A 15,780-nucleotide genomic window follows, 5' to 3' on the forward strand; every position below is an offset into this window, starting at 1 on the left:
CCCTTGCCAAAGATGCCCATATGCCAGGAAAGAGCTGGGTGTACTTTCACTGCCAGGTTCCTTACATCACAAAGCGACGACTTCCTGAGGCCCTAATATAAAGGTGAGTTTTTTCAAATCTAAACTCAGAGTAGATGTACCTGTGCTGGTGCTTGCTACAGATTGAGTGACTGACACAGGGTGCTGTGAGGAGCTGGACTGTTGGCCGTCTGAAGTAGGCTGGCCTGGATTTTGGGAGGCACCTATAAAAACAAGAGGAACACATGTTAGTGTACAGGCTGAGAACGGAGTGACAATCAGTGTTCACATCGCCACGACGTGCATTGTGTTGGTGTGCCAGACTGCGGCCGGGGAAGCGATCAGCATTGTGGAACGAATGACAGCCAAAGGATGGGCTTCAATGATAGTCCCAGCCTTGCCACAGGCCCTGCTCCAAAGGCAGTAAAGTTACCGAGCCCTCCCTCCTCTTTGTTACCCACTGCCAGAAATTGTGGCCCTTCCCGCAGTCCAGTTTTGTAACTCCAGTGGCAAACCCCATTTAAACAGGAGGATTCCATCAAGCGTCTGCTGAATCACTGTGGTGGAATGGGTGAAGCCCCGAGGAGATTTACCCGATAAAATCAGTGCACCGAAGGCTTTAGGAGCCGACAGAAAGAGGTGCAAGTGTTCAATATGTGGCCTGGTTAGTGTGAGAAAGTGAACATGCAGCATGTAGTGAGCTTTGGATGCAATCATTGCTAATATGACAACATTAACAGGTTGCCTCCTTGGGAGTATGGTTTTTTTGTACCCAGAATGGCCACACTGTGGGCCTGATGGGAGGTGGGTTGTTGGCATTTCTATTGTCAGCTCAGGAGATAGCACCACCACCAGGGCCTCCCCACAGGTTGATGTGATCATTGATGGAACGTCAGGGAGCCAGGCTCGGATTTACACCCCATTTATCAGCTGTAGCCCTCTGAAGGGGCGGCCATGGCTTTTACTGACGGGATGGAGGGGTTACTCCTGGCAGCTGGAGTGTGGGACGGGCAGCCAGCGGCCGCCTTGCCTCCCCACTTCGCTCTGCTCTGAAATGGGTTGAAGGGGTGTCCAGGCCGTCATGTTTGTGACAACTTGCCATGCACATTGTGCCACAGGAGGAAAGCTTTCTCTATCCAAACGACAGTATTGGGTGTCAAGGGGAAACCTTACCTTTGCAAGCTTCTTGAAGCTGTTAAACCTTTCTTCTGATCTGCTTCGTTTTCCTTGAACAGTTTTAACCCATCACGGAGCTCCTCCTGTGGAAGGGCACTCTGAAGGAACATACAGGGGACAACCCTCCACACTCACAGTTCCTCCAACCCCACCATCTGGACAGGGCAGTGCTCCGGGATGTAATTGAAGATCAAACCAGTCGTGTCCTTAACGACCTTTGGACAGTAAATGATGGACTATCCACTTCACAAACACTGTTTCCCAGTGCTGACTAAACTCAGGCTCCTATCAGGGAGGAGAGAGGATGGGAGGAGCGGGGTGGGAGACGAACATCGGTGAGGGGAGAGAGGAAAGAGACAATGGAGAGGCAGGTAGAGGAACTAGGAAGGAGGGGGAGTAGGGATAGGCAAGAGGGAGGGAAGAGCCATGTGAGAGTGAGGGAAGGGGAGTAAGTCATGCACAGCCTCAGCTGATAAAACATACAAGTAGCAGGATGTATGTAACCGATAACTTTGGTCTAGTGTGGTGTCGTGGACCCCTCCCCCGATTGTGACATGGTATAACTGCACCTGAACCCAGCTAACCTCTATACACCCTGGTTCTCCTCTAACCTGTTCAGGTCACTCCAAGGTCCCTTTTCATTCTTTTCTAATTTGTTTATGAAGAAAAAAATCTTTCCAATGGCTTCAAACCAGGCTGGGTGCTCGAGCAGAGCATGTGCCAAGTCTAGCCAGAGCTGTTGTTTTTGTTTTGGGACTTTCAAGAGAACTATATTTTGGGACAAGGGCCATGAAACACTTTGTGAAGGAGGGGGAGAGCCTGCTTATCCCAACCAAAGCTCGCTGACAGAACAATAGAGCCTCTGTTCACCAACATGAAGCTGTCTGTCACCCAGTCACACAAACCCCTGCCCACTCTCTGAAGCAGCAACCTTGTACAAAGAGAACACTGTAAACTGAGCAATGACCTGGCAGCAAAGCAGGCTGGGGGCCAGAAAGAGGGAAACAACACTAATATTGGGATATTGCCAGCCCCCAGCCAAACCCCACCCAGAGCACCTGTAAGATTTCATTTATTAAGTTGTGTATTCATACTGACAAGGCCGTCATTTATCCCCCCCCCAAACCGCCCCCCCCCCCCGCCGGCTGCAATCGGGATTTCAGCCTGACCAGCCTGTGTTGTGGCTCAATCTCCACATCGGCAGGATCCTGACCCCCATGTGCCAGCCCAGCTTCTATTACCTCAGCGTCACGAAGGCAGAGTGAGCCGGTTTTAATGGTGATGCTTTGTTTCTGTTGCCCAACAAATCCAATTTAAGGGGATAAACAAGAGGAAGTTATTAGAATCGCAACTGTATTAAATCACACCTCAGACAGGATAGTGTGAATACAGGCTTCATGAAGACTTCCAGCTTCACCAGGGCCCACCCTGCCGGCCCACAGGGCCCACCCTCCCGGCCCACCCTCCCCGCCCACAGGGCCCACCCTCCAGGCCCACAGGGCCCACCCTCCCGGCCCACCCTCCCGGCCCACCCTCCCCGCCCACAGAGCCCACCCTCCCGGCCCACAGGGCCCACCCTCCCGGCCCACAGGGCCCACCCTCCCGGCCCACAGGGCCCACCCTCCCAGCCCACAGGGCCCACCCTCCCAGCCCACAGGGCCCACCCTCCCGGCCCACCCTCCCGGCCCACCCTCCCGGCCCACAGGGCCCACCCTCCCGGCCCACAGGGCCCACGCTCCCAGCCCACAGGGCTCACCCTCCCGGCCCACAGGGCCCACCCTCCCAGCCCACAGAGCCCACCCTCCCAGCACACAGAGCCCCCCCTCCCCGCCCACAGGGCCCACCCTCCCCGCCCACCCTCCCGGCCCACCCTCCCGGCCCACAGGGCCCACCCTCCCGGCCCACAGGGCCCACCCTCCCAGCCCACAGAGCCCACCCTCCCAGCACACAGAGCCCCCCCTCCCAGCCCACAGGGCCCACGCTCCCAGCCCACAGGGCTCACCCTCCCGGCCCACAGGGCCCACCCTCCCAGCCCACAGAGCCCACCCTCCCAGCACACAGAGCCCCCCCTCCCAGCCCACAGGGCCCACCCTCCCCGCCCACCCTCCCGGCCCACCCTCCCGGCCCACAGGGCCCACCCTCCCGGCCCACCCTCCCGGCCCACAGGGCCCACCCTCCCGGCCCACAGGGCCCACCCTCCCGGCCCACAGGGCCCACGCTCCCAGCCCACAGGGCTCACCCTCCCGGCCCACAGGGCCCACCCTCCCAGCCCACAGAGCCCACCCTCCCAGCACACAGAGCCCCCCCTCCCAGCCCACAGGGCCCACCCTCCCCGCCCACCCTCCCGGCCCACCCTCCCGGCCCACAGGGCCCACCCTCCCGGCCCACAGGGCCCACCCTCCCAGCCCACAGGGCCCACCCTCCCGGCCCACCCTCCCGGCCCACAGGGCCCACCCTCCCGGCCCACCCTCCCGGCCCACAGGGCCCACCCTCCCAGCCCACAGGGCCCACCCTCCCAGCCCACAGGGCCCACCCTCCCAGGGCCCACCCTCCCAGCCCACAGGGCCCACCCTCCCAGCCCACAGAGCCCACCCTCCCAGCCCACAGGGCCCACCCTCCCGGCCCACCCTCCCGGCCCACCCTCCCGGCCCACAGGGCCCACCCTCCCGGCCCACAGGGCCCACCCTCCCGGCCCACCCTCCCGGCCCACCCTCCCGGCCCACAGGTCCCACCCTCCCGGCCCACAGGGCCCACCCTCCTGGTGCACAGGGCCCACCCTTCCGGCCCACAGGGCCCACCCTCCCGCCCAGCCCACAGGGCCCACCCTCCCGCCCAGCCCACAGGGCCCACCCTCCCGGCCCACAGGGCCCACCCTCCCGGCCCACAGAGCCCACCCTCCCAGCCCACCCTCCCGGCCCACCCTCCCGGCCCACAGGGCCCACCCTCCCGGCCCACCCTCCCGGTGCACAGGGCCCACCCTCCCGGCCCACCCTCCCGGCCCACAGGGCCCACCTCCCGGCCCACCCTCCCAGCCCACAGAGCCCACCCTCCCGGCCCACAGGGCCCACCCTCCCGGCCCACACGGCCCACCCTCCCGGCCCACAGGGCCCACCCTCCCGGCCCACAGGGCCCACCCTCCCGGCCCACAGGGCCCACCCTCCCGGCCCACAGGGCCCACCCTCCCGGCCCACAGGGCCCACCCTCCCGGAGCACAGGGCCCACCCTCCCGGCCCACAGGGCCCACCCTCCCGGTGCACAGGGCCCACCCTCCCGGTGCACAGGGCCCACCCTCCCGGCCCACAGAGCCCACCCTCCCGGCCCACCCTCCCGGCCCACAGAGTCCACCCTCCCGGCCCACAGGGCCCACCCTCCCAGCCCACAGGGCCCACCCTCCCGGTGCACAGAGCCCACCCTCCCGGCCCACAGGGCCCACCCTCCCGGCCCACACGGCCCACCCTCCCGGAGCACAGGGCCCACCCTCCCGGCCCACAGGGCCCACCCTCCCGGTGCACAGGGCCCACCCTCCCGGTGCACAGGGCCCACCCTCCCGGTGCACAGGGCCCACCCTCCCGGCCCACAGAGCCCACCCTCCCGGCCCACCCTCCCGGCCCACAGAGTCCACCCTCCCGGCCCACAGGGCCCACCCTCCCAGCCCACAGGGCCCACCCTCCCGGTGCACAGAGCCCACCCTCCCGGCCCACCCTCCCGGCCCACAGAGCCCACCCTCCCAAACCTCTTTGGGTTCCAGTGACCCATTGGAGGATCCTTTAAGACTCAAAACTGACAGGTCCCACCACCAATGTGGGCTTGTTCAATACTGTTCTGCACGGCAAGGGGGGGGGGGGGGGAATGGCATAAAGTGTTTCTATTAATTCATTTCTGAGGTGTGAGCGTCGCTGGCCCTAACTGCCCTTGGGAAGGTGGTTCCTTTGGGCTGGCACTGCAATCAGGGTGAAATCGGCTGCACAAGCTTTCAAAAAGCTGCAGTGTAAGTCATGTCTGAATCGAGTATCTGTGATGTCTTTAAGGCTGACTTCAAAATCAGTTTGGCTAAGCTTGGCCTTACTGACAAATCTGACCACACGCCCAGGTTAAACTGAGGAGGAAAGAGAGTTTCCTCCGATTGCTCCCATTCGGTAAGGTTTTCAAATCCAGCTCGTTTTCATCGACTCAAGGGAACAAATAGGAATTTTTCAAAAGTCGAAAATGTTTAATGAAGAGAAGCTGACTAATTTACACCTGTGCAACCATCTGATGGCACGGCATAGTGTGTTCCTTGTCATTTAAAAATATTCTCCCACGGGATGTGTGTGTGGCTGGCTGGGCCACCATTTATTGCCCATCCCTGACTGCCCTTGAACTGAATGTTTTGCCCGACTATTTCAAGGGGCATTTAAGGGTCAGCCCCAGTGGGTCTGGAGTCACGTGTAGGCCAGACCAGGTAAAGCTGGCAGATTTCCTTCCCTGAAGGACATTGGAGAACCAGGTGGTTGTTTTACAACAATCATTTACTGGTGACCAACACTGAGGCCAGCTTCTCAATTCCAGATTTATTAATTCATTGAATTTAATGCTACCATCTGCCGTGGTGGGACCCAAAACATTAGTCTGGGCCTCTGGATTACTGGTCCAGTGACAATACCACTAGGCCACCGCCTCCCCCTAGTCGGTGATTTTAGATTGGATAACATACATGTGGAGAACTGGAAACATTTGTTGTGGTAAACCCATTTTCAGCTATGGCTTACCACTCTTGATTGCATCACGCAATATAATTAAACCCCCCAAAAAATAGCCTCTTCCTGTGCCATAAATTTGTCTATGTTTCCAGCCCAAGTTATTGAACATTTGAAGATGGTAGCACAAGTGATTAGCACTGTTGCTTCACAGCTCCAGGGTCCCAGGTTCGATCCCCGGCTTGGGTGACTGTCTGTGCGGAGTCTGTATGTCCTCCCCGTGTCTGTGTGGGTTTCCTCCGGGTGCTCCGGTTTCCTCCCACAGTCCAAAGATGTGCGGGTTAGGTGGATTGGCCATGCTAAATTGCCCTTAGTGTCCAAAAGGTTAGGTGGGGTTACTGGGTTAGGTTGGAAACGTGGGCTTAAATGGGATGCTCTTTCCAAGGGCCGGTGCAGACTTGATGGACCGAATGGCCTCCTTGAGCACTGTAAATTCTATGATTCTATGACTGTGTGCAGCGAGACCGATATGTACACTCTGAAAGTCCAACGCAGTTTAACTGCATGCAGATGGAACTTCGACTCAGGTCAAACGTAGAGGTCACGTGCTGCTCTTCGAGTTCAAAGCAAGACACTTGTTTGAGTGATTTGTAATCTGCTGTGTTGAGGGAACACCGCCACTTCCAAGTTCCCCTCACGCACCAACCTGATGTGGAACCACACTGCTGTTTCTTCAGTATCGCTGGGTCAAACATGCCTGAGATACATACAGAACCCTGGAGGATTTGAGTACAGGGATAAGGATATCTTGCTGCAGGTGTATGGAACCTTGGTGGGTGCATTGTGTACAGTTTTGGTCTCTTTACTTCAGGAAGGATATACTTGCCTTCAAGGGGATGCAATGAAGGTTCACCAGGCTGATTCCATGTCCTACGAGGAGAGATTAAGAAGACTGGGCCTGTCGTCCCTACGGTTTAGTACATCGAGAGGCGATTTCATGCAATGTTCTTACAGGGCTCAATAGGGTAGATGCAGGAAGGGGGTTGCCCCTGCCTCGGGGAGGGGGGGGGGGGGGGGGGTATAGAACCAAGGATATAGTTTCAGAATAAAGGGTAGGCCAGAAGATGAGGAGGAATTTCTTCACTCCAAGGGTGGTGAATCTTTGGAATTCTCTGCTGCAGAGCACTGGAAGCTCAATCATCGAGCATGTCCAAGAAGATATCAAGGGATCTCGGGAAAATGGTGTTGAGGTAGAAGAACAGCTGTGATCATATTGAATGGGGGGGGGGGGGGGGGGGGGGGGGGGGAGAGAGAGAGAGAGAGAGAGAGAGAGAGAGAGAGAGAGCAGGTCCGAAGGGCCAAAGGGCCTCCTCCTCCTACTTCTCATGTTCTCACCACATGGATTGTAGTGGTTCCTGTAGCTCCCCAGAAAGTGAAGAAGTATGAACAGTAAATGATGGACTATCCACTTCACAAACAATGAAGAGAAAGGAGAATGTGTTCAGTAAGATACACGTTATTTTAGTTAGGCAGTTGAACATTTACCTCCATCCCATGCAATGCAGTTGCCGATCTGATCGACAATGAACATCAGAAGGAAGCCCATGACCAGGGAGATGCCAATGATGAAGTGAGGGGGTACAAACTGCTTTGTGCCAGCCTGCTTTCCGTCAGACATCTGGATTTCCGCCACAACTTGACTCTGTGACATATTCCTGTGCCGATCTGTAATTGCAGACAAAACGGTTTTTCAGAAGTGAAAAATAAATATTTTTGCTTTCTTTCAAAGGCCTCCATCATCCGCTATTTACTGAATATTTCCTCAGGATCAGAGCCTTGCCTACCAGGCCCCTCCTGTAAACACAGTGGGAGGAGGGGCAGGACCACACTTGTTTAAATAACTGGCCAGGAGGGGATAATCTGGAATATTCAAATATCTAAATCTAAACAGGGAGGAGGAGGAAGTGGTTAAAAAAAGACTAGCTGTCTGTCAGGAGGATATATCTGAGGGTGGCCAAACATCCGATTTTGTATTGGACAGCCCAGTTTATAGCTGGTCTGACCACTGTCCAGAAAGATTCACAACCTGTATTTTATCCTTTTGTTCAGTGCATTGAACATACAGTGAAACAAAATGAAAATCTCTTATTGTCACGAGTAGTAGGTTTCAAACGAAGTTACTGTGAAAAGCCCCTAGTCGCCACATTCCGGCGTCTGTTCGGGGAGGCTGGTACGGGAATTGAACCTGCGCTGCTGGTCTTGTTCTGCATTAGAAGCCAGCGGGACAGCATGAACATAGAACATACAGTGCAGAAGGAGGCCATTCGGCCCATCGAGTCTGCACCAACCCACTTAAGACCTTACTTCCACCCTATCCCCATAACCCAATAACCCCTCCTAACCTTTTTGGACACTAAGGGGCAATTCATCATGGCCAATCCACCTAACCTGCACGTCTTTGGACTGTGGAAGGAAACCGGAGCACCCGGAGGAAACCCACGCAGACACGGGGAGAACGTGCAGACTCCGCACAGACAGTGACCCAAGCCGGGAATCGAACCTGGGACCCTGGAGCTGTGAAACAACAGTGCTAACCACTGTGCTACCATAAGCACAAGGGGCCTGTGCTCGCTAATTCCTCTGCCTGTATCTCAAGAGTGACGGGTACAGAAAGAACAGGATTGTTTTCAGAGTTCCTGTTATCTTACCTGCCCCTGTTGTCCCTCCAATAGCAGAGAATCTCTGAACACGTTAACATCACCCCTGCTATTTGATGGCACCTCCCTGGACACCGGCCACCATATTCTATCCTGAGGCGGAACCTCCCCATTGGAGTGTTTCTGACCTTAAACTTTAAAAGCAGATCACGGGCTGTAAAGCGATTTGGAAGGTCTGTGATTGTGAAAGATGCTATACAAATGCAGTCTTTCTCTTTTCGACCAGGTCAGTTAGAATAATGAGGGTGTTCCTCCGGAATCAGAAGCATGAACGCATTAACAGGACACTCATTGGGGGAGTTATCCAATGGGTCATCCAATGACCTTTAACCTTTGGATCTGGGCACAAATCCAGCTCCCCACTTGACAAAAGATGCTACAAGGCCGAGGGAATCGGAGGTCTCGTCCTCCTGGGTCTGAGCCCCACAGAAGTACATTTCTCCCCACTCCAGCACCAACTGGCACAGTGACTAATGCAGGCCACAGGATAGCTGCTGAACATGCCCGTCCCTATGTAAACAAGAGATTGACCAAAGTGATTGCGGCCCATCAGAGGCAGAGGCAGATGAAATTATAATGGGCAATAAGGAAATGGCAGATTCAAAATACTTCTGACCTCTCTTCACAGCAGAAGATTCTGGAAATAATGGACGACTAAGGATCTCGAGAGAATAAGGAACTTAAAGAAAATCAACAGAGGTTAAAAAAATAAATGGCTGCAGAAATGAATGGGACTGAGCCGCATTGTAAGTTGCTGCTGATGGAGAGGCTGCATTGCCTTTGATCTTCCAAAATGTCTTCAATTCCAGTAACATCAACAATAGGGGAAATACTGGAATCTATTAGAACATAGAACATAGAACAGTACAGCACAGAACAGGCCCTTCGGCCCTCGATGTTGTGCCGAGCAATGATCACCCTACTCAAACCCACGTATCCACCCTATACCCGTAACCCAACAACCCCCCCTTAACCTTACTTTTTAGGACACTACGGGCAATTCATCATGGCCAATCCACCTAACCCACACATCTTTGGACTGTGGGAGGAAACCGGAGCACCCGGAGGAAACCCACGCACACACGGGGAGGACGTGCAGACTCCACACAGACAGTGACCCAGCCGGGAACCGAACCTGGGACCCTGGAGCTGTGAAGCATTTATGCTAACCACCTTGTTACCGTGCTGCCCATTCCTATTATTAGGAATGTGGTAACAAAGTATTTAGAGGATCATAATATGACCAGTAGGGTCATTGTGGATTGCTGAAAGGGAAGTCATGTTTGACAAAGCTGTTACTTTTTGGGGGATGTGTCTAGTGGGCTGGGTAAGGGAGGCAGAAGTGGGTATTGTATGTTTGGATTTCCAAAAAGCATTTAAGACCGTAAGACGTAGGAGCAGAATTAAGCCATCCAGTCTGCTCCACCATTCAATGGGGTTGTAACTGATCTGATCCGATATGACATTCCCCAACTCCACCTTCCCGCCTGATCAGGTTCCACACAGTTAGAGTTCAAGGAATTGAGGATATGGATTGAGGACTGGTTAATGGACAGGAACCAGAGTTGGATGAACAGGATATGTTTGGGTTGCAGACTGTAATTATTGGGTGCTGCAGTGATCAGTACATGGGAAGGAATGAGTGTAACACATCCTAGTGAGCTCACAGCAAAGGTTAAATGGGAAATAAGCAGTGAGGATGTGAAAAGGCTGCAGAAGGATATCGACAGGTTGGGCAAGTGGGCAAGAACATGGCAGATGGAAGGTAATGAGGGGAACTTTGAAGGTATCTACTCCAGCAGGAGGAATAGAAAAGCAGATTATTTTTTGAACTGTGAGAAACTGGAACATATTTTTATTTAAAGGGACTGGGGACCTTGTACATAAACTACAGAAAGTTAACATGGAAGCAACGAGGAAGATATCCTTATCGCCTTCCTTGTCAAAAGAATGAGATATTTACCCTGGGAGAGTGCAATGAAGGAGTGCATGCTGGGAATTGTTGATGAGGAGGGAGTCAACCGGCTAGGAGTATGGGGAGGGAGGGAGAGAGAGAGTGGTGGACAGAGGGGAGCAGTAGGGAATGGAGAAAGGGGGAGAGGAGAGGGAGCGGTAGAGGGAGAGGAGGGGAGAGCTTTTATTGCCTAAGATCGCATTGCCCTATAGTTTTCAGTTTTTTAAATTTGTGGATCCACTTGTAAAGATCAGTCTATCTGAACCCCTCTAGTCTCTCCACTGCATTTCTACTGTGTACCCATTCCACCTTCATGCCCACTCCAACCTTCCACCTTAATACACATGAGGGTTTGTTTGCTCAGCTGGCCAGATTGCTAGAGTGTGAGACAGAATGATGAGAACAAGGTGCATAGACTCAATCCCCATACCGGCTGTGATAATTCATGGAAGCTTGTCTCCTGGCCTTGTCCCATGCTTGCTGTCGGCCTATCAGAGTGAGGTGTCCCCGGTCCCACATGGACCACAGTCAACGATCTATGTAAATGCAGGTTAAATGGTGGGTGAGTGTAAGTGGGTACACACCTGCCATGAGATCGCTCAGCAGCAGCTCAATTCCCTCGGGGATAATGATGGCCAGAGCTGTCCCACACAGTAATCCTGCTCCGAGCACGGTCACGAACTTCAGCTTCTCCTACACCAGTTAGAGCGAGAGAACAGGATAAGGCAACGCGTTTACAGTATTGATGCAGCATATACTGGTTGTTCGATAGACACTTAGGAAAATAAAGGTTGTTTTAAAGGATTTATATTTGTACAGGTAAACATTAGAAATAAGGTATAGTTTTAAGTAGGTTTAATTCAATTTCTGTGCCTGAAAGGGTAAAACCTATAGTTAGATTCATGCGAGACAAAGGTGTTTGTATGTGTGGCGTTTGGTTCAATTCCAACCGTTTCTCTATTATGTTTAGAGAGGGCTACAGCATGAAGAATAAATGGTTGCTTAGCAACTGGGGCCTTGTAAAATAGAGAAGGGTTTAAGTTTTAGTTTAGCTAATTTGATTGCAGTTGGAGATATGTAGTGAGAGAGAAGGCAGCTCCCACTGCTCTGCCAGAAGCAGTTGCTTTTAGGAGGCGAAAGAGGGAACATCTCCCTCAGCTTTGCTACGAGAGCCGGAAATCTGAAGTCCAGTTAGTTACGAAAAGTAGGGAAATGGAGAGAAGCCTCCAAGACGTCTGGACTTAACAGAACAGAGGAACCAGAACAGATTACTGTTCAGTAAAGTCATAAAGAGTTGAAAAGGCATTAGATCACGAGAGGCCAGAAAAATATCTGCAGTCATTTAAAAAAAAAAAAAAATTTAGTGTACCCAATTATTTTTTCCAATTAAGGGGCAATTTAGCGTGGCCAATCCACCTAGCCTGCACATCTTTGGGTTGTCGGGGTGAAACCCACGCAGACACGGGGAGAATGTGCAAACTCCCACACGGACAGTGACCCAGAGCCGGGATCGAACCTGGGTCCTCAGCGCCGTATGCAGCAATGCTAACCACTGTGCCACCGTGCTGCCCTTATCTGCAGTAATTTGTGAGAAAATACCAAACGCTTAGGAGACTTTGAGGGTGTTTGTGAGCCCTAGCTTGTAGTCAACATGGGCAGAAAATCCAGACAGAATCGATTTTGCCGATTTTTCACCCCTCGCCAGTGACATCACGTGGCTCACTCCCACATAGGGCAAGAACTTCAGTTTGATGGTTTTGCACGCATTTTAATCTAGTTAGCCAGCTCCCCAGCCACATGATGCCCCCCCCCCTCACTAATTATTCAAAAGTCAAGTCGACAAGGTTTCCACCGGTTTTGATAAACGAGATCTAGCCAAGAGGATGCCCTCCTGGTAGACAAAGATAGGGATTGCCCTCCCCCACGGGAGAGGGTTATACCCAGGTGTTGCCAACCTGTGGTGGGGTAGTGCCAGGAATGGGCCCTCTGGACCACCCCAAGGGCTTTTAAAGAGGGTAGGGTGAGGGGGGCACCGCCCAATGCTAGTGGGGGTGGGTGGGTGGGAGCACCATCACGTCTGCTGTGGTGTGGGGGCAGCCGACGACGCTTGTGAGGGGGGGTCCTATTGTTTACTCGGGGGGGGGGCTGGTGGAAGCTCAGTTTCGGTGTGGATCCTTGAAAGACAGCACCCCGATCTCGGTAGAGCCAGCGTCACCAGCTCTATCAGGCCTCGCCCTGCCAGAGTGCCGGCGCACACTGACTTTGCGTTTACTGAGGGGAGCCTAACATGGCGTTCAAGCTGCTCTGCGGAGATGCAGAGCTACATTCCGGGTTTCAGTCTGAGCCTGACGCTGTGAAAAAACATGGGAGCATTCCACCCAAATTTCAAATCATTGTGGGAATCAGTGGCTGGAGCTCGGGAGTTTGTGTAAAAAGCCTTTACGACAAAGGAACCCTGAAGGGAGAGGTGTAAAACCTGGGAGCGAAACCTGGGTGCAAGCAGGACAGGGAAAGGATCATTTAAAAGGAGGTTTGAAAATGTGACTTTTGAAAGTGGAATTTAAATCACCCGTGAGGAAGTCGGAGTACAGTGAGACAAAAACAGGAAATCCTGGACTATCTCAGCAGGTCTGACAACATCTGTGGAGAGAGGAGGGAGCCAACGTTTCCAGTCTGGATGACTCTTTGTCAAAGCTGGAGGGATAAGGTGAGATTTATGCGGTGGTTGGGGGGGGGGGGGGGGTGGGGGGTGGAGCTGAGTAGAGGACCAGCGATAGGTGGAGATTGACAAAGATGGGATGGACAGAAAGACTAAGGGAATGTAAATGGTGTGGTGATTACTGTGAAGGGTGCCGATAGTGACACATTAGGAGACCCTGACTATCATAATGGCAGAACATCCTGGAACAAGTTACAGATGAACCCTAGTGGGGCGGGGGGGGGGGGGGGGGGGGGGGGGAGTGAGGGAAAATCAGATTGATGGATTGATGGAAGAAATGAAAATACATCGATAGAAATAAAAATGGGGTGGAAGTGAAGGAGAGCGTTCACAGTCTGAAGTCTCAGTCAGTGAGACAAAGTGGCTCACCGTATAAAAATCATCTGAGGGGGGGGGATTCTGAGGAGAGGTCCACAGACATTCACTTGGGTTCAGCGAGGAGTGTGTCTTGCCACAGTCATTCTGTGTGCTTAAAAGGGACTTTGTGTGTTAATGAGACCGTTATAGTTTAGGATGTGCTTTGTAATTCGTGTTAATCTTAAAATCATCTGTGTAATTGTTAAAGAACAAAGAACAATACAGGGACAGGCCCTTCGGCCCTCCAAGCCTGTACTGGTCATGATACCAACCTTGGCCAAAACCCTCAGCACTTCCTTGTGCCGTATCCCTCTATACCCATCCTAACCACATATTTGTCACGACGTCTTTTTTTTTCACATCAATGTAGTGTAATCTGTCTAGCTGCTGACGTGTCAAGTACTGAACATCAGGTATTACATAGAAAACTCAATTTGCATAAGATGCCTAGAATGTTACCAAGAGAAAGTATTTCTTGTAAAGTTCAAAAGTGTACTGAATAGAATTATAAAATTTCAGTGAGACACATGCAACAGCAATATAATAACCTTGTTAAGTGGAAACCTCAGGCTTAGCAATGGTGCACAGCATTTGCATAGACAAAAAAAAAGTCAACAGCACATTCAGCAACATTTTCACAGCAAGAGTGTGTATTTGTGCAACATGAAATTCTTCATCGGGATTGAGTAAACAATCAACAAAATCCACATAATTGGTTCTCAACTTAATTTTATGGGGGGAAAAAATACCTCATGTCTCCAGGTCACTTTAAATAAATAGGTTTATCAGAATAGAATTACTGCCAGAGTTCAGGGTCTAAACTAGATTTGTAGTAGTGAGCATTAGTGAAGAGAGAGCATGTATGACCTCTGCAAACTCAAATAATTTGCCGACGCCATACTCTATAGAGTAACAGGTTCCTCTTTTTTAAAATCAGAAACAAAGACAATACTTTGGTGAACATTTTCCAAACACAACCCAACCTCTCTATTTTGTTCCTTAGATTTTACTTCACTATAGTATTCAGTCCCAATGCGTTTTAGAGAATACCCATGCACTTGTTCTCATTATGGGTTTTTTTGCCATCCATGATGCCCCTTTTTCTTCAAAACCCAGTGTACAGCCTGCAACCTGTCCCTCAGCAACATCATTTGGCATAAAATTCTCTCTCAAAAGAACACATGCACAAGTATCTTGAAAACATTGACAAAGACTGTAAATGGCTATAATAAAATAAATCTAAAAGGAACAAACCGGAATCTAAAACAGGAGATTTTTTAAGTGCCCTTGCTAGGAAACCAATAGAAATTCAATTATTTTTAGATGCTGGTATAGTTCTTTCCCTGTTACACAAGTTCTTACACAACCACTTGCAGTACATTTATAGCTAAGGATGTACGATATTTTTTGGGGGGGAAAGCTTTTTCTCTTAACATTAAAGTAAATTTTGTATTCATAGGGCGCAATTCTCCGCACTCACGACGGTGCGGAGAATAGTGGGGGTCGTAAATTTTTACGGCCACGCTAGTCTGACGCCCTCCCGCTATTCTCCCCCCCCCACGCCCGACTCCCGACACGCATCGCTGCCGCCGTTTTTTTACGGCGAGCAGCGATTCTCAGCTGATCGATGGGCCGAAGTCCAAGCCCTTTACGACCATTTTTAGGAACGTCAAACACACCTGGTCTGACCGTTCGTAAAAACGGCCGTAAAGTTGGGATCTTGGCAACCATGGCACCGATTGGCACGGCAGTACCACGGCCGTGCCAAGGGTGCCATGGGCCTGCGATCGGTGGGCACTTACCCCGCGCACTCTTTATCCTTCCGCCGCCCCACTGTATCCATTCGCGGGGCGGCTGAGGGGCATCCCGGCCCGCGCATGCAAATGCGTGATGACGTCATCCGCGCATGCGCGGGTTGGAGTCTTCCAATCCGCGTATGCGCGGCTGACGTCATGTGACGCGTCAGCCGTCGCAAACTCTGACAAGCGGGCTTAACGAAATTCGTTAAGCCCGCGATGCTGGAGTTCACGGCCGCGGGATGCTAGCCCCAACCGGGGACCAGAATCGGTTCCCGGTCGGGAAGGGGGGGGCTGGCGTCAAACCCGCCCGTTTTTGACGCCAGCCTTACGATTTCTCCCGGTTTGGGAGAATCGCGCCCATAGT

General features: G+C 52.6%; 1 protein-coding gene across 1 annotated transcript in view; it reads right to left on the minus strand.

Annotated features, from left to right (window-relative positions):
• Positions 1–11,241, minus strand: part of LOC119966928 (zinc transporter ZIP9-like) — a 29,708-nt gene extending 18,467 nt beyond the window's left edge. Inside the window, exons 1-3 of the mRNA XM_038798886.1 lie at positions 11,126–11,241; positions 7,416–7,595; positions 141–242 (exon numbers count right to left, since the gene is read on the minus strand). Coding sequence (XP_038654814.1) covers positions 141–242; positions 7,416–7,595; positions 11,126–11,132 — 289 coding nt within the window. The 5' untranslated portion in view covers positions 11,133–11,241. The remainder of the gene's footprint in view (positions 1–140; positions 243–7,415; positions 7,596–11,125) is intronic.
• Between the last annotated feature and the right edge of the window lie 4,539 nt (positions 11,242–15,780).

This window comes from Scyliorhinus canicula, chromosome 6, assembly GCF_902713615.1.
Source record: "Scyliorhinus canicula chromosome 6, sScyCan1.1, whole genome shotgun sequence".
Taxonomy (NCBI): Eukaryota; Metazoa; Chordata; class Chondrichthyes; order Carcharhiniformes; family Scyliorhinidae; genus Scyliorhinus; species Scyliorhinus canicula.